The 26,526-nt window shown below is 50.9% G+C and overlaps 7 protein-coding genes across 7 annotated transcripts; 4 read left to right on the plus strand and 3 right to left on the minus strand.

The window, feature by feature from the left end:
* Window positions 1-7,738: 7,738 nt before the first annotated feature.
* Window positions 7,739-8,641, plus strand: UCRPA7_8125 (putative mitochondrial inner membrane protein; the record flags this gene model as incomplete). The annotated part of the gene is made up of 1 exon (XM_007920644.1): window positions 7,739-8,641. One exon carries the CDS (start codon window positions 7,739-7,741, stop codon window positions 8,639-8,641), a length of 903 nt encoding a protein of 300 aa, XP_007918835.1.
* A 500-nt stretch (window positions 8,642-9,141) lies between these two features.
* UCRPA7_8126 (putative protein kinase c protein) lies at window positions 9,142-12,951 on the minus strand (the record flags this gene model as incomplete). The annotated part of the gene is made up of 8 exons (XM_007920645.1): window positions 9,142-9,203; window positions 9,255-9,660; window positions 9,710-9,911; window positions 9,965-10,729; window positions 10,784-11,057; window positions 11,107-12,096; window positions 12,156-12,422; window positions 12,480-12,951. The coding sequence occupies 8 exons, from the start codon at window positions 12,949-12,951 to the stop codon at window positions 9,142-9,144; spliced, it is 3,438 nt and encodes a 1,145-aa protein (XP_007918836.1).
* A 3,047-nt stretch (window positions 12,952-15,998) lies between these two features.
* UCRPA7_8127 (hypothetical protein) lies at window positions 15,999-16,907 on the plus strand (the record flags this gene model as incomplete). Its single annotated transcript, XM_007920646.1, has 1 exon — window positions 15,999-16,907. The coding sequence occupies one exon, from the start codon at window positions 15,999-16,001 to the stop codon at window positions 16,905-16,907; it is 909 nt and encodes a 302-aa protein (XP_007918837.1).
* A 285-nt stretch (window positions 16,908-17,192) lies between these two features.
* UCRPA7_8128 (putative acyl- dehydrogenase protein) lies at window positions 17,193-18,541 on the minus strand (the record flags this gene model as incomplete). The annotated part of the gene is made up of 2 exons (XM_007920647.1): window positions 17,193-18,369; window positions 18,423-18,541. 2 exons carry the CDS (start codon window positions 18,539-18,541, stop codon window positions 17,193-17,195), a joined length of 1,296 nt encoding a protein of 431 aa, XP_007918838.1.
* A 630-nt stretch (window positions 18,542-19,171) lies between these two features.
* UCRPA7_8129 (putative 37s ribosomal protein s12 protein) lies at window positions 19,172-19,637 on the plus strand (the record flags this gene model as incomplete). The annotated part of the gene is made up of 3 exons (XM_007920648.1): window positions 19,172-19,197; window positions 19,269-19,287; window positions 19,344-19,637. The coding sequence occupies 3 exons, from the start codon at window positions 19,172-19,174 to the stop codon at window positions 19,635-19,637; spliced, it is 339 nt and encodes a 112-aa protein (XP_007918839.1).
* A 349-nt stretch (window positions 19,638-19,986) lies between these two features.
* On the minus strand, window positions 19,987-21,453 carry UCRPA7_8130 (putative alpha- mannosyltransferase ktr1 protein; the record flags this gene model as incomplete). Its single annotated transcript, XM_007920649.1, has 4 exons — window positions 19,987-20,054; window positions 20,108-20,396; window positions 20,450-21,307; window positions 21,403-21,453. The coding sequence occupies 4 exons, from the start codon at window positions 21,451-21,453 to the stop codon at window positions 19,987-19,989; spliced, it is 1,266 nt and encodes a 421-aa protein (XP_007918840.1).
* A 2,407-nt stretch (window positions 21,454-23,860) lies between these two features.
* On the plus strand, window positions 23,861-26,413 carry UCRPA7_8131 (putative topoisomerase ii protein; the record flags this gene model as incomplete). Its single annotated transcript, XM_007920650.1, has 2 exons — window positions 23,861-26,076; window positions 26,125-26,413. 2 exons carry the CDS (start codon window positions 23,861-23,863, stop codon window positions 26,411-26,413), a joined length of 2,505 nt encoding a protein of 834 aa, XP_007918841.1.
* Between the last annotated feature and the right edge of the window lie 113 nt (window positions 26,414-26,526).

Consider the following 26,526-nt stretch of genomic DNA (forward strand, 5'->3'; position numbering starts at 1 on the left):
GTGAGAAACTCGTGCCATGAAGCCTTCAGGAAGCGCTGACTTTACCCTGGCAGTGTACCTGGTCACGATCACGCCGCCATTGGTTACGCACTCGATGGGAAGCAATTTCCGGAACTTATTTATACAGGTTATGATCACATGCCGCGTGCTGGAGACAAGGACCTGGCCTAAATCTGGACATTTGTTCTCAAGGCGTATCCCATGGAAGGGTTTCCTAGCGTTTCAATGTTTTTATTAGGTAAACCTGACTTCATATGCCATAGCGGGAGCTAGCATTATCGTTCCGCAAGTTGAGACAGTCGAGCAAGCAAAATTTGTTGTTGCTGCTACAAAATATGGTACAAGAGATAATGGTCCTCGGTCGGCGCCGCCTTATCGACTCCTATGGGGTGTCACAGATATCCCGTACGATACTAATCGCGACCTTCATTCTTGTCTTGATGATCAAGCGGCTGTCGTGATCCAGATTGAGTCAAGTAAAGGTGTTGAAAACTTAGACGCAATACTGAGCGAAGTGCCGGAGATTGATGCCGTCTGGCTTGGAACCCTAGATTGCCGTGTTAGCATGAATCTACCTGCAAATCGGGGAAAGCCCCAAAGGAACCAGAGTGGATTGCTCTCCGAGAAACATTCTTTGAAACTTTGAAGAAGCACAATAAGCCATACACAGGCTTCTATATCACCAGTACAGGAACAAAACAAGGGCTTTAAAAGGCAAGCAAGGAGATGGCTATGATGTTTGTAATTATATGAATTACTATGGGTTCATAATAGAGACATAGCCCAGAACCAACTTCAGTGTTAATGAGCAGCTGGAATTATTTGAGAATATCGTAGAATTTCCGCAAGTAATGATTTGACCGAGGTAACTAGTAGTTCCCTCGAGGCTCGCATATATGTGTCGTGAAGCCTTGCCTTGATCATCATCCCCTCTTCCTCCGGACTCGTCTCCCTGGGATTGTGCACACATAAATAATATTTTATGGATTTCGTGGTCCAATAGCAGACCATGGCTTACTAGATCACCTGCTCAAACATGCCGTCATCCTATCAAAGCTATCTTCAAAAGGCACTACCGACGATGCTAGTCATCTGCATGCCACGAACTGATGCATATGCACCCAAATTAGTTGCCAATCATTCTTTACTTGCTGCGTTGTCCCAACTTCAAAGCGGGGAGAAAGACATAGAAGCACCACTCACTGTCCTTCTATCGAGGATTACCTATCAAACCATGCTTTTCTCTAGTTTTCATGCAAGGTAGGCAGTACAACTTGAAGACCCAATCATATAAATACCGCACACAATGTCATGAATTAGTGAACACTTGACATACTGTCCATCAAGCAAGCAGAGCCTCAATATCCACTACATGCTTTAAGTGGCATTCGTTCGAGATCGTGGTGCCTTCACACCCAAATTAGTGTATCTCTTCACATTCTGGGGCTCTCCGTGTTCAATCCAACTATGTGTGATCATGGTGTTAACATGCATTTGTCTTGTCGAATAGAACAATAGTTTACCCCACCGGATTCAGGCTCATGATCGAACAAATGACACAATGTGGCTCATTGACACAGAGACGTTGAACCTGGAGGAGATTGCAAATCCCGAGGATCATCGTTATGCTATCCTTTCACATACATGGGCGCACGACGAAGTTAGTTTCCATGAGATGATGCATCCTGGTCAGGACACTTGCGACAAGGCAGGTTATGGAAAGATAGATATGACATGTCGAATCGCTAGGAATAGGGGGATCAAATATGCCTGGGTCGACACATGTTGCATTGATAAAACAAGCAGTGCTGCTCTGTCCGAAGCTATAAATTCAATGTTCCGCTGGTACCGAGATTCGGCTGTTTGCTTCTCCTACCTATCAGACCTCGTATGTGACAGCACTTTCCAAGTCAACCAGAAGGAGACAGCACAAGCATTGGAGAAGTGCAAGTGGTTCACCAGAGGATGGACTTTACAGGAACTGATCGCGCCGGAGGTCCTGGAATTTTATGACGAGGACTGGAACATGCGAGGCACTAAAGAGTTTTTCCGTCATGATATTTCCAATATCACAGGCATTGACGTCGAAGTGCTTGAGAATAATGAACTATTATCTACAATCCCGATTGGTAGACGGATGTCATGGGCGGCCCAGCGTCACACAACTCGGGTAGAAGATCAGGCATACTGTCTTTTCGGGATATTTGGTGTGAACATGCCAATGATATACGGCGAAGGGATGAATGCTTTCATCAGGCTACAAGAGGAGATCGCTAAAAACACGAATGACCTGACACTATTCGCGTGGACCTCTCAAGTCAGAAGCAAAGTGGACCAACGGCCAACATATCGCGGCCACAGTGGCGAAGACATTCGTGGGATACTGGCACGTTCGCCCCACGAATTTGCTGACTGCAGGAATCTCAAGATCCTCAGAGATCGAATCACACCTCCCAAGGAGTTCGCAATGACCAATAACGGACTAAGAATAGAGACTTGCCTTGCACAAGGTCCTAACAAGGAATATATCCTGGCGTTAGACTGTACAGATGGAAGGTCCGATGAAAATAAAAGCAAATACAGAATTGGCATTTATTTGATACAGACTGAGGCGAACTTTGTCAGGTCTGATCCAGATAAGCTTTTCACAACCTCCAAGAAGGATTTCTGGGCCGGAGCAAATAAAACAATCTACGTACGAAAAGACCTAAGTGCCAGTCAGGCTGTACGTCTCAAGCAACAACTTCAAGCTTGCTTGATCTTCCACTTCCACGTTTCGGAGGGCTATAGAATGCAAAATTTCTCTGCAAGACCTTATAGCTTATGGGATCTGCATAGCAAACGCTTCATCACGGGTAATCGTCAGAACTTCACGGCGTGGGTCGAGTTCACTATTCGGCCGAGATATTGGAGATTCGTCATAGTTTGTGGCCTAATCAACGAAGAGGAGAAGAAGCCGGAACTGACAGGCGAGATGTGGGACCAATATGGCGGTAATGTACCATGGATGGCCATATTCACGGATGCGGATTCCAACTCGAAACATCAGCTTGACATCATCGATGATCTCAAGAAACAAGGCGGAGAAAATAGTCTTATGAGGCTCCGTAAACAAGTACTCAAATGGAACTTGGATGCCGAAGAAAGGCTACCCATCAGGGAAATGGCGGAAAAGGTCAAGTTTGCGTCAGATGAAGATGGGGAGATAAGATACCAAATGTCGATGTTTCGGGAATATAAAGAAGGGATGCCACTCTTTCATATTCGAGTAGCCATACAAGATCTCAACAGACTAGCAAACCGGCCAGCAGAAGATCACGTCGAATCGCCAGCGGCTGCCCCTGGACATATTCCTCAGCCAGTTCCCAATGCACCCCAAGCCGTTCCAGATCATGTTCGACACAGCAACAATCATCGTTCAAGACCAGGACCAGCACCGTATGGTGTACCACAACAAGCACCTAGAGTTGGCCGCGTGCCTACAGGTCCCCAATATGGAGTTCCGCCCCCTTATATGAGCCCTCCATATCCATCACCACCCATAGATTCATTTGGATTTCCCTCGCCCGGTTATGGGAGAAGTCCTGGCCCAAGTCCTCAGGCAGATTCAGATCCCTGGGCAAATCCATTCTTGCCGAATAAAAACGTTTATCGTGGAGAGGATCCATGGAGATATAGAGCCTAGCAGCTGACTGATCTATCGCTCGACTTGAGCAGATGAGACCTCAACGATCAGATATGCACGATACTGGAATGTCTCACTTCGGAGTTCTTAGAGTACGGGACTACAACTCGACAACAGGCACTACAGATAGTCACAAGGCAACAGTGTCAGAGATATGAGCGAAAGATAATCATTGCTTCCTCGAGCTCTGCAGGCAGAACAGCGAGAGAATTCTTCCTAAAGCAGTCTCTATCTTCGATTCGCAGACAAGTCAAATCGTTGGAACCTCTCTTCTCTCCACTGAGGGCCCCATTTCCTCACGACGAATACAATAGGACTTGCCGCTAGTACCAGCAGCGCCATGAAGAGATATGTAAATCCATAACCCCAGGCGTCGATAATATACTGGATCACTGCTGAACCAATGGCGCTTAACGCCGCCCTCGTCAAATTGAATGAAGACGACACCCTACCTGGATTCATAGGGTAAAGGTCGACTAGCAGTGTTGTGAGGATAGAGACTGGCCCAGCGAGCCCTAGACCTGCGAAGAATATGACCACCAAGGGAGCTGCGAGACTTGTCCCTGAAGTGACAACCCAACCCCAAATTGCGATGGTAATGACTGCAATACCAACAAATGGCCAAATCAGATCCAGCCTCGCCTTCTCAATTGGGAACTTTCGCAGATCTTCACCCCTTTTACGATCTGCAGAGACTCCAACTGTCTTTGCAACACGCACATAGTTCCAATTCAGTAGCTTGCCAACAATGATGGACCCAAACACTGACCCAGAAGCAAAGGGTATATAGCATAAGCCGACTTGAAGATCGTTGAAATTATACCGTCGACGGATAACATCTTGTAGAGGTATCATTACCGCGAAATTTGCCATAACGAGGAGGGACATGAACAACATGAGCAGGCCAACATCTTTTTCGAAAATGATACGAATAGCTGCAAAGATATCTGGGATTGGAACCTTTAGTGGCAATTTTCGTGGTTCGGGGATCGTCGACCCCTGTGGATTTGATTCAATATCTCGTTTCTTGTGGCGCCATTGCATGGTTGAAGTAATGGAGGCGTTTAGTCTAGGCGGAGGAATCGACCCATTGCCGACAATATTTCTCGCAGTCTATCTCATGATTCAAGTCAATTAACTGTTTTTTATTGAATCTTGTTCATAGTGGATATTACAAACCTCAGGAACAAATGGAACGTATATGCTGATGAAGACTCCGGCTGAAATGACAAGGAACCAAAACGTTGATCGCCAACCCAAGAATTGCGTTAAGATACCGCCTAGCACAGGTGCTAAAGCGGGAGCAAACAGAACGCTTGCCTGGACAGCCGTGATATAACCACCTCTTTCAGCACTCGTCGTCAGGTCTGCTATAACAGCACTACCTATTGCCACTGTTGCACTGCTGCCAGTACTTTGCAAGGCACGGAGGACCATCAGAGCAGCGTAATTGTGCTGAAGAGCAAGTCCGATATTGGCACCGATATAAATAGCAAATGTGAGGACATATACTGGTCGTCGACCGATCTGGTCACTCAAATCCCCGAAAAACAAAGGAGCAATCGCCTGCATAATCTGATAGACAGTGACTGTAAGATTGATATCTCCCAAAGACCGGTGGTATGCCTCAGCAATAGGGGTGATGGCGGGTAGGTAGACAAAGGACGAAAATGGGGAGAAGAGCGTTGCAAAAACCGTCATCAGAATGACGAGGGCTCGTATCTTAGGCGAGAAAACGGAATGGAGAGGTCGGTCATCTGGCTGTTGTACTGGGTGCGACGATTCGTTGCTGGTATCGCCTGAGTTGTCTTTGCCTTCATTCTGTATTGTCTGTCCATCTCTTGGCGCCCTTTCGGGTTGTTGAAGAGAATCTATGTCGGATGGCATTTGTGCGCTGGATCTGTCCCTATCGTGTCAGTCGGCCTTTTTGCCAGTACCCATGTTGTGATGTCTGAAGCCGTATCATTTTTGAATATAAATAAGCTTCTACCCAGACAATGACAGAATTGCTACTCCTTGTCAACCACAATTCGAGGTTAAGTCCGGCTCTAAAGCCATAAAAATCTCCCTGCACTTGCTAATATGATATTGATTTACGAGACAACACGGAGATATTAGTGGATTGAAGATATAATTTCGGCGCCGGCTCGGGGTGGGTGCCCAACCTGGTAGGCTGTCAGGGAGGTAGGCGTCACTTGTCATTATCTCCTGTCCTGAGATGCAATGGTATCGGTGCCGAGCTCGGCAAACTTTTATTAGCGTTTAGCTCATAGTGAGACAAACGGTATTTTTATACGCATGGAATGCGTCGGGGCTAGGTCTGGCCCATTTTCACAGAAATCATCATTCAAACTAATGGCAAATTCATTGCTGTCATTTGCTAATTGGACAGATGATTAGACTCGTTGTTGAAGCTTGAGTGACAAGTGTTCTAGGCGAGACTTAATTTGTCGCTTCACTCCATCCACGAGGTCCCTCCGTCCGTTGTGAGACCGTGCTTTATTTATCATTTATTTTCTGGAGTTATACCAAAATAACCTTTGTGAGGAAGAGAGAGCAGACTTCACTGCTCCAAGATTCAACTTTTCTGCGCCGGGGTCAGATAGAGCGTACCCTCAAACACAATGAAAGCCTGCCCAAGCTTCGAAGCTGCTCTCGCTCAGCTCTCTAAGAATGGGAACAAGCCAAACCTCAAAGTGCAGTTCTCTGAGAGCACCGCGGTAACCGAACCAGGTGTTAAGCTCTCGAGTGCTGCTACCAAGACTACACCAACGCTTTCCATCTCCAGCTCGCTCATCAAACCGCATCCTGGCGATAAATATGTTGTCGTTTGTCTGGATCTCGACGCACCTTTTCCCTCATTCTCTGCCCTTGGTCCAGCCGCCCATTGGATCGAGTTCGATCTTATTGCTATTCGATCTGCTCTGGAGGAATTCACCACCTTCGAATCCACCAGCAAATCAGTCATGTATTACGCCGGACCGGGCCCTCCGCCACCATCAGCACCACATCGTTATGTCTTCTTGGTCTGGGAACAACCAGACGGTATGAGCGCAGACGTGGCTCGAAAGACCCTTGGGCTCGGTGAATCACCGGGTATAATGGCTCGCATGCGGTGGGATCAGCCTCAATTTGAGAAGAAGATTGGCCTCGGTCAGCCGCTAGCTGTGAACTACTTTACGGCCAATTCTGAATAGAATAGACCTCTATCAGAAATAGCTATGATAGAGTTGTCAGTGACTGGTGGTATTTTGGATAAGACAGACGGCGATACTGTCAGAGAACTGAGCATCAATATTATTATTTTGAGAGGTCAACCCAACGCGGAGCTGTACCGTATAAGTCAACAGAATTAATGGGTGGATACTTTAACCTCCTAGTACGACTTTGAACTTGGATACTTTGGAGACTGGAGTTCGCATGCCTTAATTAGCCATATATACTTTGATTTCTTCGTACATTTTTTTAAGAGATTTGTGGCCGTGAATCAATTCTCGAGAAATTTGAGCGAGCAAGAGCAATGGTTATAATGTGTTACCGTAGTTATGCCGTCTATTGAGGCTTTCCGATGTGCTTAAGCTGAGGAGAGCGGCGGCGCACGGCAAAAACACTGGAGCTCTTGAATTGCCGGAACTCACCACCGCAGCGGCACTGCCGACCTCAACCTTCTGCCGGCTCAGTCAATTACCCGTCCGAGCCTCACTTTGCTCCGCGTAGCTCTCAAGGCTCACAATGCCGACTTCTGCAGCTGCTCGGCCTCTTTTGAGGCCAGGAACCCGTCTGGTTCTAGAGCAGCTGAGCAGATCTACTCGACATGCGCAACAGCCCACCTGGAATATACGGCAATACAAGCGACCATCGATATGCCTCAGCTGCACGATCTTCTCCCGAGGGCGCCTCTACTCGACCTCCCCTCAAAGCTCAAATGAGCCATCATCGACAACGCCAGGATCGGTAACACGACCCGATGCCACACCCACCTCGAGCAATCGCCGCTCCGAGCTCCCCTCCGCCGCTGACTCCCGCCGCTCCCCGCTATCCCAGCGCTTCAGCATGTTCATGGACAACTTACAGTCCCGCGTGCTGGTCGCGTCCCAGACCCTCAACGACTTGACCGGCTACTCAGCCATTGACGCAATCAAGGCTGCCAATGCGAAGCTCGAGGCGGAGCTGGCGACTGCGCAGACCACGCTCCGGACCGCGCGGCAGACCTACAAGTCAGTCAACACACAGCGCTCTTCGACGCAGCGCGAGGTGACGGCCCTTCTGGCGCGCAAAGACACCTGGTCGCCCACAGACCTGGAGCGGTTCACCACCCTGTATCGGTTAGACCACGAGCTGGACGGCAAGGTGGCGGAGGCAGCGGCCGCGCTGACGGAGGCCGAGGCGGACGAGACGCGGCTCTCGCAGGCGCTCAATGCGGGCATATTGCGGCGGTACCACGAGGAGCAGGTGTGGAGCGATAGGATCCGGCGGCAGAGCACATGGGGGACATGGGGCCTCATGGGGATCAACGTGCTGCTCTTCCTGATGCTGCAGTTCGTCGCCGAGCCGTGGAAGCGGAACCGCCTGATGCGCGGGATCGCCGCGGAGGAGAAGCGCGCCCTAGAGGAGGTCCGGAAGGAGCTGGCTGATGTGAGGGACGCGTTGGCGGCGACGCAAGTGGCCGAGACTCCGCAGAGCGTCCCGGTAGCTGTGCCGGATGTTGGCCCCGGGGCCGCAGATGCGGTAGCAAATGCTGGAAAAGGGGTTCTCCAGGCGGAACAACCCAGCCGGCAATCATGGAAGGAACTCTTGTTAGCACCAGAAAGATGGCAACCTGCTTTGTTAGATCTGTACAGCGATAGAAGGATAGACCTGCGGATGCGAGATGCATCACTGATTGCCATTGAAGGGGCAATCAGCGGAGCGGCGGTCATGGCTGCGATAGGCGTGCTACTGCTACGACGGTCATGATCTATATGATGGGATGGGACCAAATGCCATCAAATCAATGTGTAAAGAATTGTACATATTTAACATAGACCTGTAAACTGAGCATTTCGCGATGAGCGCGCCATATGTGGGAAGAATAATATGCCCCTAATATTCTTTTGTATTATCGATCATCTCTATTAGGTCGGCCATCTGGCCTATGCGTCGCTCAGTAGACGACATTCAAGCTTCAGTCACATCTATTCGGCTCACCAATTCCGTCCCCATTTTCATGCGTCCGTCGACCCAAGCGAGTGAGATGGTATCCATCCTAATTTCGAATGTGACCGGGCGGGTTCAAAATCCCAAAAGCCTCTCGGCGTACAAAAATTCCCATTTGAATGAATACCGCTGGTGAAGTCACCCATAATAGAGTGCCATATGCCCAAGGCGGATCTGATAATCATACCAACGTCTCACTTCATCATTCCACATCCATCATACTCGCATTTCAAACTCATTTTGGTATCAATCTCATGCGTCTACTCAAAGTCTGCAGTATATGAGAAGCCACGGAACTCTTCCTGCATAGCCTGGGACAAAACTAGTACATGGTCAGTAATGGCTTTAAAAGCATCGGAATTATAAAGCTTACCTGACTGCACTGGGGTAAGGACTGGCGTAACACTGGTAAATTCGGAATCGAAGTTGCTTGTATCCGTTGCACTCTTGATCTGTGGCAAGAATGGGGGCTGTACCCGCTTGTGATAAATATCATCCCAGTTGATGTTGCGGAAGAACGGCTGACTCATCACTTCCTGAGCGTCAGTCGGTCCGCTTCCCAGTCGCTGATCTGGCTCCCGAGTCAACAGCTTCTGTAGGATCGAAACCGAGTCTCTGGGCATATGAATCGGGTAGAGCGGCTCGTCCGCTAAAATAGCGTCGTAGATTTCATCCTCGTCCTCACCTCGGAATGGTGACTGTTGCAGGAGCATCTGGTAAATCAGCACACCAAAGGCCCACCAGTCAACGGCCCGGCCATATTTCTTATCCAACAAGATCTATAACCAATTAGTAATGATGTTTCGCCCACGAACAAATGCAACTGACCTCTGGTGCCATAAACTCAGGGGTACCACAGAAGGTACTAGTTGTTGAACCATACCACATGTCTTCCTTGCAAAGACCATAATCGGCGATCTTGATATGGCCATCAAGCGTCAACAAGATGTTGTCGAGCTTCAGATCACGGTAGATAACGCCGTTCTCGTGGAAATACTTGAGAGCGAGGCAGACCTCAGCGGCGTAGAACCTGTTTCACTGTTAATTGATTGACATCAGTATAGGCATTGCAGAATGGCTTACTGTGCTCGTTTGGTACCAAATTGACCTCTCTGAATGTGAAGCATGAGGTCACCACCGCTGATATACTCCATGACGAAGTAGACACGGGTTTCCGTCTGGAAGCAGGCGTGAAGGTTCGTCAGGAAGGGGTGTCGTTCCCGGTTGGCAATCAAGAACACTCTCTTTTCCGAGCGAATGCTCTCGACTTCATCGTTCTCAATGATGAACTCCTTCTTCAGCACCTTGATGGCGTAAAGCTGGCGTGATCTCTTGGTCTCAGCGAGCATGACCTTTCCGAAGTTACCCTTTCCGAGAACAGCGAGGAAGTTGAAGTGATCGAGACCAATACGTTGACCAGTGCCAGGATCAGTGGCGGACGGTAGAGGCTTCTTTTGTGGTGATGAGACGCCTGTGGGAGTTGTAGGCGAGGCCGCGAGTTGTTGATCAAGTGCTTGGGGCTTCTGCTGAGGGACGGGTTGCTGATATGGTTGCTGTTGCTGCTGCACTGGTTGGGCTTGAGCTGGCCGTTGTTGCTGTATTTGTTGCTGGGTAGGGTAGGCATTCACGTTGGCATAGTCAGCCGGATTGTATTTGCGTTGCTGGGAATTGCCGTATTGTTGAGCACCATATGGATCTTCAGGCTGCTGGTCAGGGTACATTCCTCCTCCAAAACGTCCACCATAGTCAGGGATGGCCCCTATTTGTGGTGCGCCAGAAGTCTTGGAACCCTGCGAAGCCATTGTGCCGGACATGGCAGCTGATGCAGCGGCGGCGGCGGCAGCCGAGCTAGAAGTCCGATCCGGTCCAGCAGGTCTTTGTGGTGATGTCTGGCTCGCGTACATTGCTTTAGCCGCCTCTGTCGCCTCGGCAGATGCAGTCGATGGCGCATATGATGAGAGCTGGCTCGAACTTCCGTAGAGCGTTGAGGCTTGAGAGACTGTCGGGCTCATCTTGCCTTGGCGAAGGGTCCGTTCGCTAAGCGATGATGGCTTCTCCTTTGCCCGTAGCTTTTGCGATCGAATACCTTCGAGAATCTGGTTTGCAACAGCCATCGACATACCGCAGAAATCCGGTACCAAGTGCACGCATCCAGCATGTGCTGTAAGACCACATTCTGCATTTGTTAGTAGAGCAGCATTTCGGGATCTAGAATCAAAACGTACCTGTGCACTTTCTGCAGTTCTTCTTTCCAAAAGGAAGTAGATAACCACAGTGACAGCACCAATTTGCTGTGAGATTCGAGAAAGGCTGAAACCTATGGGGGATACGATGGTTGATCTTCTCTTCGTCGGGGTCGGTTTCTGCGTTTGACTTGCTGATACATTTCGTGACAACACTAGTATAACACTTTGTATGGCAAGTGTACTTGCAGTCCTCGCATTGCATGCCCGCTGAGTACTTGAGGAAGTCGCCGCATAGCGCGCAACGCATGATGTTGTAGAACTGCCGTTGAACAAACTTGTGGCCGTACATCTCGTGAACCTCCTCTTTGCGCTGACGGATAGCGCCCTTTCGGTTGAGACCAAGGTCGAATGGTCGACGGTCTTTGGCCTGCTTCACGAAGTTCAAACTCAGCTGGATCTGACCTGTTGGCTCGAGGTTAAACCAGCCATCAATAGGTTGCGAGGCAACCTGGGGCTGTGGCTGGGGCTGTTGGTACATGGGATTCGCATTTTGGTATCCAGGAGATGTAGGCGGCGGTCCGAACTGTGGTTGTTGCTGTTGCTGGGGGCTCATTGGAAACTGCGGCGGAGGAGGACCCCTGGGGTTGACCATCCTATCGGCCGACACCCATCCTGAAGTGTTAATCTCCGCCTCGATCCTCTTTCTACGCAGCTCTTCCGCAATGTCAGATATTCTAACCCAGAGCATGCCGATAGGTACTGCGTGTTCTCCCGGCTTATCGTAGACGGTAAGCTCGATCTCGTTGGCCTTGTCAACGTCGATGGTGTGGTATTCGGCATCCCATCTATCCGTACGAGAAGCTCTTGTCCGTGCAACTACGTTGTCTTCCACCTTCACCGCAACGAAAGTCTCAGGGCCACGGCTGAACCTGCCGGCGGGTGCGTGATCGACGTCCTTGACGGCAACTACTCTGATCGCTAACTGTCCAGTCAGTGGTTTACGCAGATTCGGCATGTTGATACTATCATCTGTTCGAGGTCAAGTTAGCGTCTTGGGTATTCGGTAGGTGGGTCGGTAATGTGCGCACCATCCGGAGAATCTGCCTGATCACTGTCGATATGAAGTTCTTCATATCTCTTGAGTGCCTGCTTCAACAGTATGATCTTTTGCTTGCTCTCGACACGTCTAGCAGCAGCATCTGCTCGGCTCTTCTTGTCACCCTCCATCTGGTACAGCTGGACCATCTTTTCGATTCCCTTCAGATATTGTTCCTCAACATTGAGCTTGAACTGAATCTGGGACAGCATGAGCTGGATTCGGGGACCAAGATAGGGGGTGTCGTATTTAATGAGGTCTAGGAACAGTGTGAGTCAGTGTCAGGCCAGGAGAGGGTATACAAGGTATGACGAACCCAGTTTCGTGAAGTTGGGTCTGGCCTTGGGGACACCAGTTGAGGGCGCCGGCGCCGCGTACGGATGGCGAGGGGGCATCATGTCGCCATGCTGGCCGATCTGGCTATACTGCACGGAGCCGTACGACGAGCGGTCCCCTCCCCACGACGATGCATCCTTCGGCGGAGGCGTTGGCGGGCCGTCCTGGTCGTTTCTCATGTCTGCGCTATGTGGGCGAGGGGTAGACGGGCCGCCGCCTGAAGAACCCAGGCTCATGTTCTCGACGCCCTGACCCATGCGGCGCATCTGGAGCTCGCGCAGCTTCTCCTCGAAGAACTCAAGATTCCTCCTGCCATCCCGCATCTGGGTGTCGAGCTTGGAGCGAACAGCTTCATTGTTAGTTTGCTGTCGCATCAAGTTGGCGGCATTGATCAGAGCCTTCTCGCGCTCGATCTTCTTGTAGATATTCATGAGCGTCTCCTCTTCGTTCATGATGGCGGTATTGTGCCTGCGCGGTCAGCCGCGCAGAAGCCGTTCCTGAACACCCTCAACGAAGTCGCGTGCTGTAGCGGCCCTGCTAGGCTGGGGAGGTTGTTTTGACGGGCCGCCGTCGGAAGATCTCGCGCGCTGTTTCCGGCAAAGGTACGCTCGAGATATGTTTGAACGGCCTAGGAGAGGAAGGGAGGAAGAGAAAAGGAAAAGGCGCGGCGGGGATTTGTGCCTATCTGTAACGATGTGTATGGGTGGGATGTTGTGGGTTAACAGTAGTGGTGGTGGTGGTGGTGGTGGTGGGCGAGGTCAGGTAGAGAGGCAGGTCAGGTAGGTAGGTAGTTAGGTAAGGTAATAAGATGTCGTCAGTGACGAATTATGGCGGGGTTTTTGTGTTTCGCATTCGGCACAGCAAGCATGGATGCTTGCCCAAGGAAAAGCAGGCAGGCAGCGCAGGCAGGGCGTCTCGCAAAAAAAAGCTGGAGGCCCCGGTAAGTTACTGTGTACTGTGTGGTGGTGGTGGTAGGGCCGGGCAAGGCGAGCCTGGCTTGTTTAAACCGACTGGTTCTCCCCACTCTCTCCGGCTTGCTCACTGCGTCTACATGTCCTGATAGGCAGTGCACTGCAGTCTCGAGGCGGGATACCAATGTCTTCTCCGTCCTTGATATCTGCTTCCCTGGTTTCTACTTCGCAGCTCTAAAGGCCATGTCCTAAGCCCTGAGAAGCTAGCAAGATGGTCGGCGGGTAGGCAGGCAGTGGGAAATGAGAGCCCAAGATTTCGAGATAGCGATCTCGGCTTGCAGATGGTGCAGTCGACTCCTTTTCGCAGCTGGTACACCTTGTTTCCGGTCTTGTCTTGAACCTGTGTGCCTGTGCAAGTGAGACTCTGCAATTAGTGGCGGCAAAGTATGCAAAGGGATAACAAAGCAGAAAGACAGCAACAGAGGCTCTCCGCGGCGTTTACCAACGTTCTGGCAGTTTCTTTCTTATTATCATGACAATTACGTGCATGAGCAGCAATGCGCATGGCGGGCACAGTGTCAGCGTGTCAGTCAGTCACTCAGCCGTGTCCGTGTTACTCTGCTCTATATCTTTCTTCTCTACTCTACTGGTGTCTTGCTGCAATTGGCAAGCAAGAGGTGTGACTGCGCCTTCTATGCCATGTGCCTTCTTGTTGGATATTATGTCCTTTCTGTCGCCTTCAATCTCACCGGCCATTCAAATCACCTCAGTCTGGCAGCATAAATTCCGGTAGTCTGCCCTGCTCTCATGGCGATAACCGTAGAAAGGAGGGGCAAATACTGGCGGGGGATAGGCTTGACGGTTGACCAACATGTTCTATCATGTTATTTATTTTCAGCCTCACTTCAGTGGTTCTCCAAGATACTTCAGCCTGGCAGTCCCTATCTATCTGCTACAGCGCGCATATTCTCAAGTCTCACAGACGCCTGTTGTTGGGCACTCGCGGCTGCGTGTCTCTGTGTTCAGTTTCACTCATCTCATTCAGCTCAGTCATGGACTCTTCAGAAATGGCCCACACAAAAAGTTACGTAGCGTAGGACTTTTTGGGACGCGGCCCCTCAGTCAGGCCATTCTAGTGGCAGGGTGGGGTTCTCTCCTCTCTTGCAGCTTTCGCAATGGTCCTACTCAGCCACCATTTCTCAGATCTCGCACCCGAGTTAGCGCACGTTAGGCCCCCATTCTCGTGGCGGCTCCCGCTGCTCAGCCACAAATGCGGACCTGACCTTCCTCGTCCCGAGAGCAGATCTACCGCCATCACGACACTCTCAATCTCTGAGCTCGTATCGCCTCAAGCGGCCCCCTATTCAGACTTCAGAATCGACTGGCACACCGAGCCCATGTTAAGATCTCGTCAATTGACGTCATTGGAACCCTCCCCATGGATTAATTTGGTCTGCTGTTGAACTTTGTTCTAATGTGTATGGAGCTCAGACATGTGGCAACGGACCTGCAGGGGAATAAGACAGCCGCTATATACCATACCCTCATTTAGACATGTGAGTTGCTGTCATAGTGACGGGACTTCTGGGCCGCGCTACGTATTGTATGCGACCGGAGACCCCCGGAAAGTTCTGTTCAATACGCCTATTGCCAGTTGACTACCGGCTTGACCTCTCTTAAGATGATAAATGGTCTTTCTCTCAACGTTGGTCAGCTCCAATATATTTTCCGCAAAGTTCACATCTGTTGATAGGCACAAAACTTCAAGATAGAACCCTTGGCTATAAAGATGCTCCGCTGTCAAGATCATGTTCTCTCCGATCATGTGGGAATTCACTTTCCGACCGCCCATGAAAGATTCCAAAGTTGACATGAGCTGTCTTGCTGCTGCTGGAGAGCTTAAGCATGAGCCTCAAAGTCTGAAATCCCCGATAGGCACCCCGTAAGCGAGGATCGTGGAGCGCCGAGTCTGACAGGGCTCGCATTGGTCGGCAGCTGTTCAGCCCTACGGCAGACCCGTCAAAGCTTCATATGGCGGCCGTTTGTAACGTGCCATCTCTCGTGAGATGCTTGCCAGGATCTCACACCGCACCTATTATCGCCTGTCGCGACATCGGTGCCTGCTTTATATTTGAAGTTGACATCTGCGTATTCATGTCAACCAACGATCGGTGACTTTGTTAGCCTTTCTTCAAGCGCTACTTTAAGAGGGTGTGTGGAATGAGCCGACGGTAATATGTGTATGCTCAAATTCGTGTGCTTCAACGTGAATAATTGCGCCGCATAGCATGCCTGGCTGATACATATACGATTCTCTGCATTTTCGAACACTTCTGTCATCGCCTTGTCGCCTATAGAGCCGACCACTACTGCTGTACAGACGTAGGATCGCTTAGTGCTGATTAAGCCTAGCAATGAAATAACAACCTCCTTAATTCGGTAAGAAAGCGGTCTTCAGTGCATTATTTATCAGCCAGCTTAAAGATGCAATACAATTCCATTTCGATGCAGCATCGTGAGATGAATTAATTAAGCAGGCAGAACCCACTTTAAGTTGCGTGCAAAGTATCATATCAAGAGCAGCAATCATGGCAGAAGACCTGAAGTCCATCATCACACCGACTCTCTTGACTCACATTGCGACTTCTCGTATTCCACATGGCAAGGCAGAGTCTCTAGACTTCTCTCAAATCGGCAGAGAGACGTTCAAGGAATGCCACTTTGATACGGACATCAAAGAGCAAGCATGGCCGGCCCTCGTGGCAATGAGCAAAGTCGGCTTGGACGACTTTCCGGATCCGCTGACGTTTCTCCCGGAGCCGAGCAGCCCCGAGTTCCCGGAGCAGAGTTTCGGCCTGACGCTTCTTCTCGACCAGGGCGCGCGCATCTTCTGCAAGGGCATTGATGCGCGGTGGAGTGCATGCTACTTCGATGTCATCGCCCAGCGGCTCGCCGCTGCCTTGCGCGCTCTGCCCGAGGAGCAACGCCCTGATACCCCTTCCCGCTGGGAAAAGGACGTCGGAGCATCGCTCGATTACTGGCTGATAACGCGGTTCTGGTTCGGTGCCGTGTGGGTGCACTCTGAGTCGCGGGAGAACCAGAAGATTGCACTCGCATACATGGAGGAGACGCGGAAGATCGTGGAAGAGGCCACAGGCAAGACGGATCCTAACCGGGAAAAGCGAAGTGAGATATTGTCTGACACGACGACTTTTCCTTTCTTGTATCGGCAAGGACCGCCGGAGGGAGACAATGTGACACTCGCAGACTATGCATTTTTCATGTGCAAGTTGATGGATGTGCATTATCCTATCATCGAGAAATTTGGGCGCTATCCATACCGTAATCGCATCACGGGTAGGCAAACTACTGATGAGGAGTTGGCCTGGCTTGATAAGGTGGATCATTTGGGGGAGGCACCGGCCGAGATAGGTGAGAAGATTAAAGAAGACATCGAAAATGGAGTTTGGGCACCATTGGGATCTGGCTTGACGTAGGACAAGTAAGTTGGACCGAAAGACACGGCAGAGGGCAGACTATTGAGCGAAGGGCCGGGGCTTTTGGGAAAATATATCTTTTCAATACTTGTTGGAAGCCGAATCTATCTAGTTCATGCTACATATCCAAATGAACTCCGGTAATCACTAGCCCCATGGCACGAAAACCTAAAGGCATTGTTTATGCGGTGTATTCCTTCTGCAACAGCTTCGCAATGGTATTTAGTCTATGATGACAGGTTAGCGTCTAATATTCTCGCTCGTACTTTGTAGTCGAAAAAAGGCTTACTGGATGTTGCTTGTTCCCTCATAAATTGCTCCGATCTTGCTGTCTCTCCAGAACTTCTCGGCCAGGCCTTCTCGCACAAAGCCCATGCCTCCCATCCACTCGATGGCTAGGCTGCTCACTCGGCCAGCAACCTGCGAAGCATACAGCTTCGCCATCGCGGCATCCCGAACAAAGTCCTCGCCAGCCTCCTTCTTCCGGGCAGCGTTGAAGACTAGAGCCCGGGCCGCGGTGATCTCGGTGTAGGACTGTGCGATCTGGTGCTGCATGCCCTGGAACTCACCAACAAGCTGGCCAAACTGCTTCCTGTCGTTCCAGACATACTTGACGGCGTTCTCCCATGCGCCAAGAGCAAGACCGGTCATCTGGGCGGCAATGCCTATTCTGCCCTCGTTGAGAAGGCTGATGGCATACTTGTAACCGTGGCCCTTCTCTCCAAGGAGATTCTCTTTGGGAACAACAACGTCATCGAAGTTAATAACACATGTGCTGCTTGCCCTGATACCGAGCTTCTTCTCCTTCTTCGCGATAGAGAAGCCCTTCATGTCTTTCTCAACAATGAAAGCCGTGATGCCTCGGTATCCCTTGCTGGGATCGAGGTTGGCGAAGACAATGAAGAAGTCAGCCTCCATGGAGTTGGTGATCCACATCTTAGAGCCCGAGATCTTGAAGCCCTCTGCAGTCTCAGTCGCCTTGGTGGCAAGCGCGAAAGCGTCGGATCCGGAAACGGGCTCGGATAAGCAGAAGGAACCCACGGTGCCGGTGGCCAGCTTCGGTAGGAAGCGCTTCTGTAGGTCCTTGCTAGCGTGCTTCAGAATAGCCGTGTTGACGAGCGTGTTGTGAACATCCACCATGACGCTGACCGAAGGGTCAACGCGAGCGAGCTCCTCAATGGCGAGAATTGCCGCCGTGAAGTTCATGCCGGCGCCGCCGAACTCTTCCGGGATCTCAATGCCCATCAGTCCCTGCTCGAAAAGCTGCTCCACGATTGTTGGATCCATGGCCTCCGCCTCGTCCATGTCCCGAACCTTGGGTAGAATCACATCGTTAGCAAATTTCTGCACCGAATCTTGCATAGCAGCCTCGAGCTCAGACAGGTGTGTGATTGGCGTGGGAGGGATGTCGCTGATGTCGGCGGAGCGTAGCCGAGGTGTTGTGGATAAGGGCCGGACGGCGCTGGAATCGTGTTAGTCGTGACCTTAGGAAATAACTGTAGCAAATTGATATACTCTTGTATCCTTGGCAAGCCGCGAACAGGACGGTATATTCGAGGTGAAGCAGCCAGGCCCGCGAGGGCACCTTGGCTCTTCCGAACAGCCGGTCGGAGGACTCGTGCGAGGGAGGACATCGTGGCTCAGTCTTACACCTCGGCACCACAGCACACGGAGCTCTTGGGGGAAGGAGGACTTCGAATTGAGCGTGAGTTCGACTCTTCAAATGCTATAATATGCCTTCTGGAGCTACCGACGATCGGACAATCGCACCGACGAAAAGCGAAGCAGGACAATTACTTGTAAAGCTGTGAAATCCCACCTCATTCCTCTCCGCGGTTGACTATAAGCGGTGTTATAAGCGGCGTTCGCTTCTGCCGAGGATAACCATCCCGCCCACTAAATCTCTCCCTGGGGAAACTGCTAGCGGAGTGAATGGCCTGAAGCGGGCGGTCTTCAGGGGTACGTCACGGAGTCTGGGGCATGTGAAAGGAACCGACAACTGGAAGGTGCACGGGCCACTCTCCACGTGACATATTGACTGACCCCAAAAAAGTCGAAGACAGGAGCTTCAACTGGCGCGAAGCAAGCCCGGGAGTTGCAGTTGAGACTTGTTGAGAGCTGTACCTCCAACAAGATGTCGATGCCGCTTCTTCGACATCTTTTGGCGCCGTCAATACGGCTGCCAATACGATCTTTTCCTTCTGTCCTACCGTCAAAGGCAGAGCTACCTCCCAAGCGCTCCTTTTCCTCCACACCCGTCCAGAATGCTACCCTCAATCAGGTGCTCCGAGTATGTCTACAAGACCTCCTGGCCATGTTGGTACCTCATATGATAACCTTCTCTGACCAATTGATTGACAGGGGTGCCGAAAACCCCAACGTGCGCGGCACGCTGTCTCCCCTGCGCTCTCCGAGAAACGCGCCCCGTCGATGAAGGGCGTCTGCCTCAAGGTCGGTATCGTGCGGCCGAAGAAGCCCAACTCTGGCGAGCGAAAGACGGCGCGTGTGCGTCTGTCGTCTGGCAAGCAAATCACCGCCTACATTCCCGGCGAGGGTCACAATATCCAGCAGCACAGCGTGGTGCTGGTTCGCGGAGGCCGTGCCCAAGATTGTCCCGGTGTGCGATACCACTTGGTGCGAGGAGCGATGGACTTGGGCGGCGTGACAAACCGAGTCAGCAGTAGAAGCAAGTACGGGACGAAGAAGCCTAAGAAGGCATCTGTTGGCTAAGTTAAGAGTTCGGGACAAGGCAGGAGGGGAGTGCTCGTGGAGACAAGATCATTACGAACAAGGGCATAATTGTACTGGATCTTGAAGACTCTAGAACTTGTAACTATATTGTAAATGACATCACGAAGAGGCAGGGTCAAGAGCGCCCAATACCATAGCACGGTGTCTTGTTGTTTATCATATTTACACATCACCGTCTCACTGCCTGTTAACCAATGCTTAAGAGCCCGTACGCCGCACCTTTTTACCCTCCAAGGAACCAATGTCGACTGCGTACACCGAGCAGTTGAAGCCGAATTAGCTAAGTATGCAATACAAGGTAGACCAGGGACGTTATTCATCGATGTCTCTAGTCTTGTTGGTTCTCCCATCCCTCCGGCTTCTCCAGACCGTTAATCTCAAAATATCTTGAAGTGCCTAAGAAACTATGTCAATACGAGTCTGGGGACAGAGAGACACGAAACACTTACAAGAGTATCCCTTCCAGTCAAAGTTGTCCTTGGGGTTGCAGTGGCAGCGCAGTTGGGTGCGCAGCTTCTCGCCTGTGGGGCAGTGTGTGAATGGGACGTGGTAGTAAGCAATATCATTGAAGAAGTGGATCTCATCCTTCTTCAACATCAATCCAGCGGCGATGGAATGGACAGGAGCATCACCCCATCGCTCGTAGAAGAAACCACCATCCTGGTCGAGAGACTCGAAGTAATCGGTATACGCCTGGGAACGTAGCCAGTTCAAGCTACCGACCTCGAAGTTGGACCACTACGATACATGTAAGTCTGGCAATTGTTGAAGAGCGGAGAGGCGAAACTTACGAAATGACAGTGATTGTAGTTCTCACCACCATCGTCACTGAGGAAACCCATAGAGTTGTCTTCCACGATATGCTCGGGGTGGTTCTTCATGAACTTCTTCGTCGAATCCCAGAGCGTAGGGATGGTCTCGACGTACTCGTACAGGCTGAGCACAAAGCTGTACTTCTTGTTGTTCTCATGCATGTAGCGGAAAGGATCGTAGTGAATGTCGCAGAAGAGCTCGACGCTCGGTTCCACACGCCAGTAGTAGTCGTAGTTCATCATCGCAGGTTGACGGAAGAAGAAACCGGACTCGAATCGGCACATGTGTCTGTAGGAAACGGAGTCGCCATAGATGATCTTACGCTCAGCCATGTCCTCACGAACCTTCTTCGCCTTCTCTTGATCAATGTGCGGCGGGAAAGACCAGTGCTCCTTGGGGATCTCGCCATAGTGAGTTTTTCCAGACACGAGTGACGATGTGACTTTCTTAAAGGTCGCGTCGAAAGGCTTGTCGTTGAGGAATACCCAGTCGTAGTTGTAGCGGCGATTAAAGCGGTCCTCAATCTGTCGGATCGATCGAGCAATCTCCCAGACGTCAGAGTTACGGGCGAGCGTAACAAAGGTGGCATTCATTCTCGGACCGGGTGCGAGGCTGACCAAATCCTCCCACTCTGGCTCGCCAGGTGTGGTCACGAGAGGGTGTTCAGTGGCGTCGCCTCCGCTTGATTTAGCAGGGCTATATGGCTTGTCGACAGGTTTATCGACGGGCTTGCTACCATCGCCAGTGCTTGTCTTTCCCCCGTCTGTAAAGTCTATAGGTGTTCGAGGGATCGCATTGTAGTCTGAGCGGGAGATCCAGAAGAGCAGGGCTACAACCTATTTCCATGCGTTAGCGATACGACTCATAAGCATACCCAAAAGAGTTGCATGCAGGGTCAAGAAACGCTAAAGTGGCAGAATTCGAGACGTACAAAGAAGGCAATGAGAATGTATCGCACGTATCGTGCGCTTCCGGCCGCCATGATTAAAAGGCCTCGAATGAACGAGGTCGGTAAAGAGCGATTAAAGTTGGTAAAGTGTCAAGATGGTTGAGCCGTTGACGAGCTGCAATACGAGGAAAGGGGTTCGGTCGTAGAGCTCGATGGTTCCGTAGGTAGGTATAGGGGAATCGCGGCCGCCCCAAAGCTTAATCTGTGCAGCAGCGAGCGCAAGGGACAGAACAGGTGCAGATGGACGTAGGTCAGAGCTGCTCAGTTCATTGGCCTCCCGTAAGAACTCAGTCCCTGATCGCCGGCCGAGGACAACAGGCACCGAATATCTGTTCAAAGGAGGGAAGAAGAAGTGAAGACACTCTCGAAGATGGCGGATGAAGAGGAATAGGAATCAGGAAGGGGGAAAAGGGTGATGGTGCCGCGTCAGTCAAGACAAATCTAAAGAGCAATTGTTTCCGCTCCCTAAAAAAATGGAGGCGGACAGGGATGACCCGAAGGGTTAGCATGTATCAGTTACCAAAATTAGGTGCGAGTTAGGCGAGTTGCTGCTAAGATGACGGCTCGACGATACCACGCACGCCACGATACAGACACCTCAACCTTATCGAACCGCCCAGCCGGGCTGCTATTCAGGTGTCTACTAATGGAAATCCCCTTGTCTCAATCAGCGGGCTGGCATGCCTTCCGTTTTCTAGGCGCAGGAATCCAGAACAACTGCACCGCCCTTGCCCTTGGATTCTCCGCGAATCCCATGCATTACATCTCCTCAGTTCTCTGTAGCTGCGTCGAAGCCTACCTTGGAAGCCAGGCTTGTCAGGCTGGCCCAGGGTGACGCTGTGGACTTTTGCTGGGTACCTTGGCGCGTCCTTGATCTGCTGGGTTGACCTTGTGCATCTCGTAAAAGCTCTCTCGTATTGAAGCGTGGCCAATCTGCCTTGCATAAGAAATACTGTACCATGACGGGGATCTTCAATTCTTCATTCATCGCACAAGTCTCATTGTACTGTAAGCTAAGACAAATTTCGCCAGCTCACCTCTCCAGCCAAAACAGCACGTAAAGACTGTCTCATGTTTTCCTATGTTTCTTGCTTGCCCCTCAGTCGGAATGAGTGGCCGCGTATTGTCTTATGTGTTTCTGTCTTTTAGTCTAGACTCCTTAAAATCGCAGTCTCCTTTTAGACAGGTCAGATCGCCCCCCTGTGGTCCAGGTCGAGGTAAGTCCCCCACCTCGATGCGCGCCCGGCCTGGTCCTGGTTGCGGGAACCGTCGAACCGCACCTACTATGCAGTAGGTAGTTAGGCCTGCTAGGTACTTACCTAGGTAGTCTTACAGGCTCGTGGCCCTACACCACTCCCGGGTACCAAATCAAAGTCAATCAGTCTTGGCAGTGTCACTAGAATTGTCTATTGTATAACCCTCCTCCATCAACTATCAAGTCATCACGTTCTATCATCATATTGAAGTTGTAAATCTCTCAATGAAAGGAATGGCTGAGTGAAGAAAGATGATACGCTTGTTCCAGTAGCCCTGATGACACCACTTCCCTTTCTTTTGCATGTACGAACGAAAGAGGAAAGCCGCAAGGGATGAGAATGAAAGCGGCCACCTATGGTTTATTCCGAGGGTGAGAAATCGGTCATGTGAAAGAGCACGTGATAAGGCATTCGATGCAGCCGCTTATTGGCTAGGAAGCAACCGTCGCAACCCACTTTCCAGATGCGAATTGTGCCTCCATTTCGACATCGACTTTGTCCTGACGTCCGTGTTGACCTCTTCCCACCACAAAGCCCTTCGCGACCTCACCTTGTCACGCCACGCTCAGCTCGGTGATAGCTCTATTCCTGCCTTGATTGGTGATAGGAAGCTGTGCACGTATCTCAAATATCTTCATATTGGGATCCTGCAGCTCCCTGCTCCTTGCGACTCGCCTCTGGCCGGTCTTCGGAAACGCCTTGCATCATTTTCCACCGGGAACCACAGCATCATGATAGAGACTGGCAACGCTGAGATCACGAAACACGAATTTTCCTAGCTTGTGAGTACTTGATCAATTCTCTAGACACCCGCCTCTTTTTCAATATCCCAGTATTCCGTCGCTTCAAGCCTGGGCTGCAAATAGTTCTCGCCTCCACTTGGAAGCTTGGATACTTGCGACCCCGCCGACTACTCGGATTTCTAGATTCGGTCAGCCATGTCCCTACATCATGCTTAGCTTTGGAGCTTCTTGCTTTGTATGAATATTATAATCATAAGGATTTTACTGGCAACGTTCAACTTTCTTTCACGAAGGCATTGTATTTGGTGGATCTTTTGAATTTCGTGTTTTCTATCATTGCCTAATATCTACTTCAGTATGCTATTGGTCTCATTACTGATCCGTTTCTCAGACTACCTCTAGTTCGAGCACTATTGGCTTCGAAGCCTATCATCCTTGAAAATGTCTTTCTTCAATCTCGATCCTTCGCACCATAACCAGGCTGCACCCGGATTTTCTCAGGCTCATGATCCTTGGGCCGGTCTCTCGAATCGCAACGATAATGCAGATGATGGAATGGACTTTGAAGAGACTTATGATGGCCTCGGCGATCAATTAGACGAAACTGACGACGCATTCAACGACGATACATTTGGCGGCGGCGGCGGTGGCAGTGGTGGCGGTGGTGGACCGGCGCCTGGTTCAGTTGGCAAAGACTTTGACTTCTTTGGCCAGACAGCGAAGGTGGCCAATGCAATCGAGGAGGAGCATCTGCGATTCAATCGCCAGCAGCCAGCCTCGAGAGCTGTTCCATCTGGGCCAGCTGTCCACGCGGGGAGTTCTTCGTACCATTATGCCCCCCAATATGTCTCCCAACCTGCGCGTACTGGGTATGAGAAATACAAGGGTCCCGAGCCGGGAATGGATCTTCAGGTTGATGCCGCTCTTTGGGGCGTTGCGCCAAAGAAGCCCACTGTACCGGCTCCTGTGCCAGTCAGCCAGCCTCAACAAGTGCCGGTCGCTGCTAGCCGAAAGATGATGAGCCTCGAAGAAGTTGAGGCTGCTATGAGAGCCCAGTCTCAACCAAAGAAGCAATCTGATACTCAGCCGTTGAGCACAGCTCCTTCGCAACCCCGTGTTCAATCCCAGCAAACGCACCACTACCAAACTACGGATTATTACGCTCAACGCCCGGAGTCTCAAGGCCCTCCCCCACCCGAGGCCGCTCAACCTCATGGACATGGTCATCCAGTGACAATCTTGCAGAGACCTCAATCGAAGTCGAAGCAGCCACCACCACCGGCGCCTCAGCCTGGCAGTCCTATGGGTCAATCGCGACAGCAAGCTGCTCCACCTGTTCAGCCCACGCAGATTTTGCAAAATCCAAATCGCTTGTCGGGTGATGCTGCCCGCATAGGTGTTCCGACACATCCGACGCACCGACAACAGAATTCGGTTTCACGGCAAACCCCAATCATCACCCATCCGTCTCAAGTCTCCCAACTATCCGAAGAAGAGAAGGCTGCATATCTCGAGCAGGAAGCAAAACGTGCAAAGAGAAATCATAAGATCTACCTTCTGTCGCGGGATAATGGCATCATGACACCTCAGGACAAGAATTTTGTAACTCGAATCCAGCTTCAACAGCTCGTGTCTGCTACTGGAAACCCGAATGATCATGGTACTGATGAAGCTCTTGCCGAAGACTTTTATTACCAGGTTCACAATCAGATCCGTGGAGGACAACGACAGCACCCTAGCCAGCCGCTGAACAATTTCGCTCAGACTTACCTCTACCAGACTGGAAGTCGACACAATGGCCCGAGACGTTACAATCGGGGTGCCGAGAACCATATGCAGCGAATGGAACAGCAAGTCCAGCGTGCTGTCGAGGCAGCGAAGAACAAGCCCAAGAACTCTCAGCTGGTCATTGAGGGTAGTCTGGGAAAGATTTCATTCAGCAACGCGAAGACCCCTAAGCCACTTCTGAATATAAAGCGTTCTGAGAGTGGCGACGTTCATCGCCATAAGACCCATGCCAATGAAGCCGGGATCGATAGGAAGACTGTGCTCCAGGATATCGAAAAGGTCTATAGCACCTTGATGAAGATGGAGGATCATGATCGCAAAATGCCGCCACCAGTGAAGGACGAATCTGATACCAACCTAATCCAAGAGCATGTTGAGTGGGGAGATGCTGCCCAAAGGCTCAACTCACAATTATGGCGGGAGCTCAAGGTGCATGAGCCGCTTGGCGCAACTCCTGTTCATCCATTCATCGCTTTCCTCACCTTTGCCAAAGGCAAGAAGGCCATTCCTCGTGTTTTCCGCCACACCACCCACGAGCAGCGAACCACCATCTTGACGATGATCATTGTTCACCTGGATCAACTGGATGTGATTCGTAAGGCCTCAATCACAGAGGGGCAGATAAGCCTCAACGCTGCAATGCGGGAGAATATCGAGTTGTTCTCCCTAGCCGTAGTTCAGACCTTGTTCAATTTCATGAGCGAACTTGATTTGGATATCGTCTCAGGAGTTTTGGGACTCATTTCTACTTTGAATGTTGATCTGATTGCCAAGACGCGTATCGGCGTATCAGTCTTGACCATGATCCTCAGCCGCGCCGAGATCATCAGACAATCTGGTGGCGGCAATGAACAATCCTGGAAGATGTGGTATGTACGCATTAGCAACGGAGCCGACAAGAGCTAACAGTATTACAGGGAAAGCACTTACACCAATTTCTTCAACATTATTGAGCCGTCACTGCCACATATTTTCCCGGGAACCGTCATCTCCGGAGAAGATGTTTACGTATGGCAGCTTCTGGCGGCGCTCGGCATAGGAGCCAATCCCGACCAGCAGCAGCGTCTCGTTCTTGGTGTCAAAGATCGGGTCATGGAGACTGTAGCGATTGCTAAATCGCTCCCCCCCGACCTGTCGGCACAGCGTCTTTCAAACGTGAATCTATTCATGCGATCCATCGGGCTCGATGTTGAATTGTTAGGCTAAGCGGACTCTCAATACCAACAGGTGGACGTTGCCGTCACCTTTGTATTGCGACATAATATTTGGGAAGATCAATTCTAGGTCAGTTTCATGACTTTGATGGTCGGCGTGACGAG

The sequence above is a fragment of the Phaeoacremonium minimum genome (assembly GCF_000392275.1).
Source record: "Phaeoacremonium minimum UCRPA7 unplaced genomic scaffold PA7_03_scaffold_580, whole genome shotgun sequence".
Lineage (NCBI taxonomy): Eukaryota > Fungi > Ascomycota > Sordariomycetes > Togniniales > Togniniaceae > Phaeoacremonium > Phaeoacremonium minimum.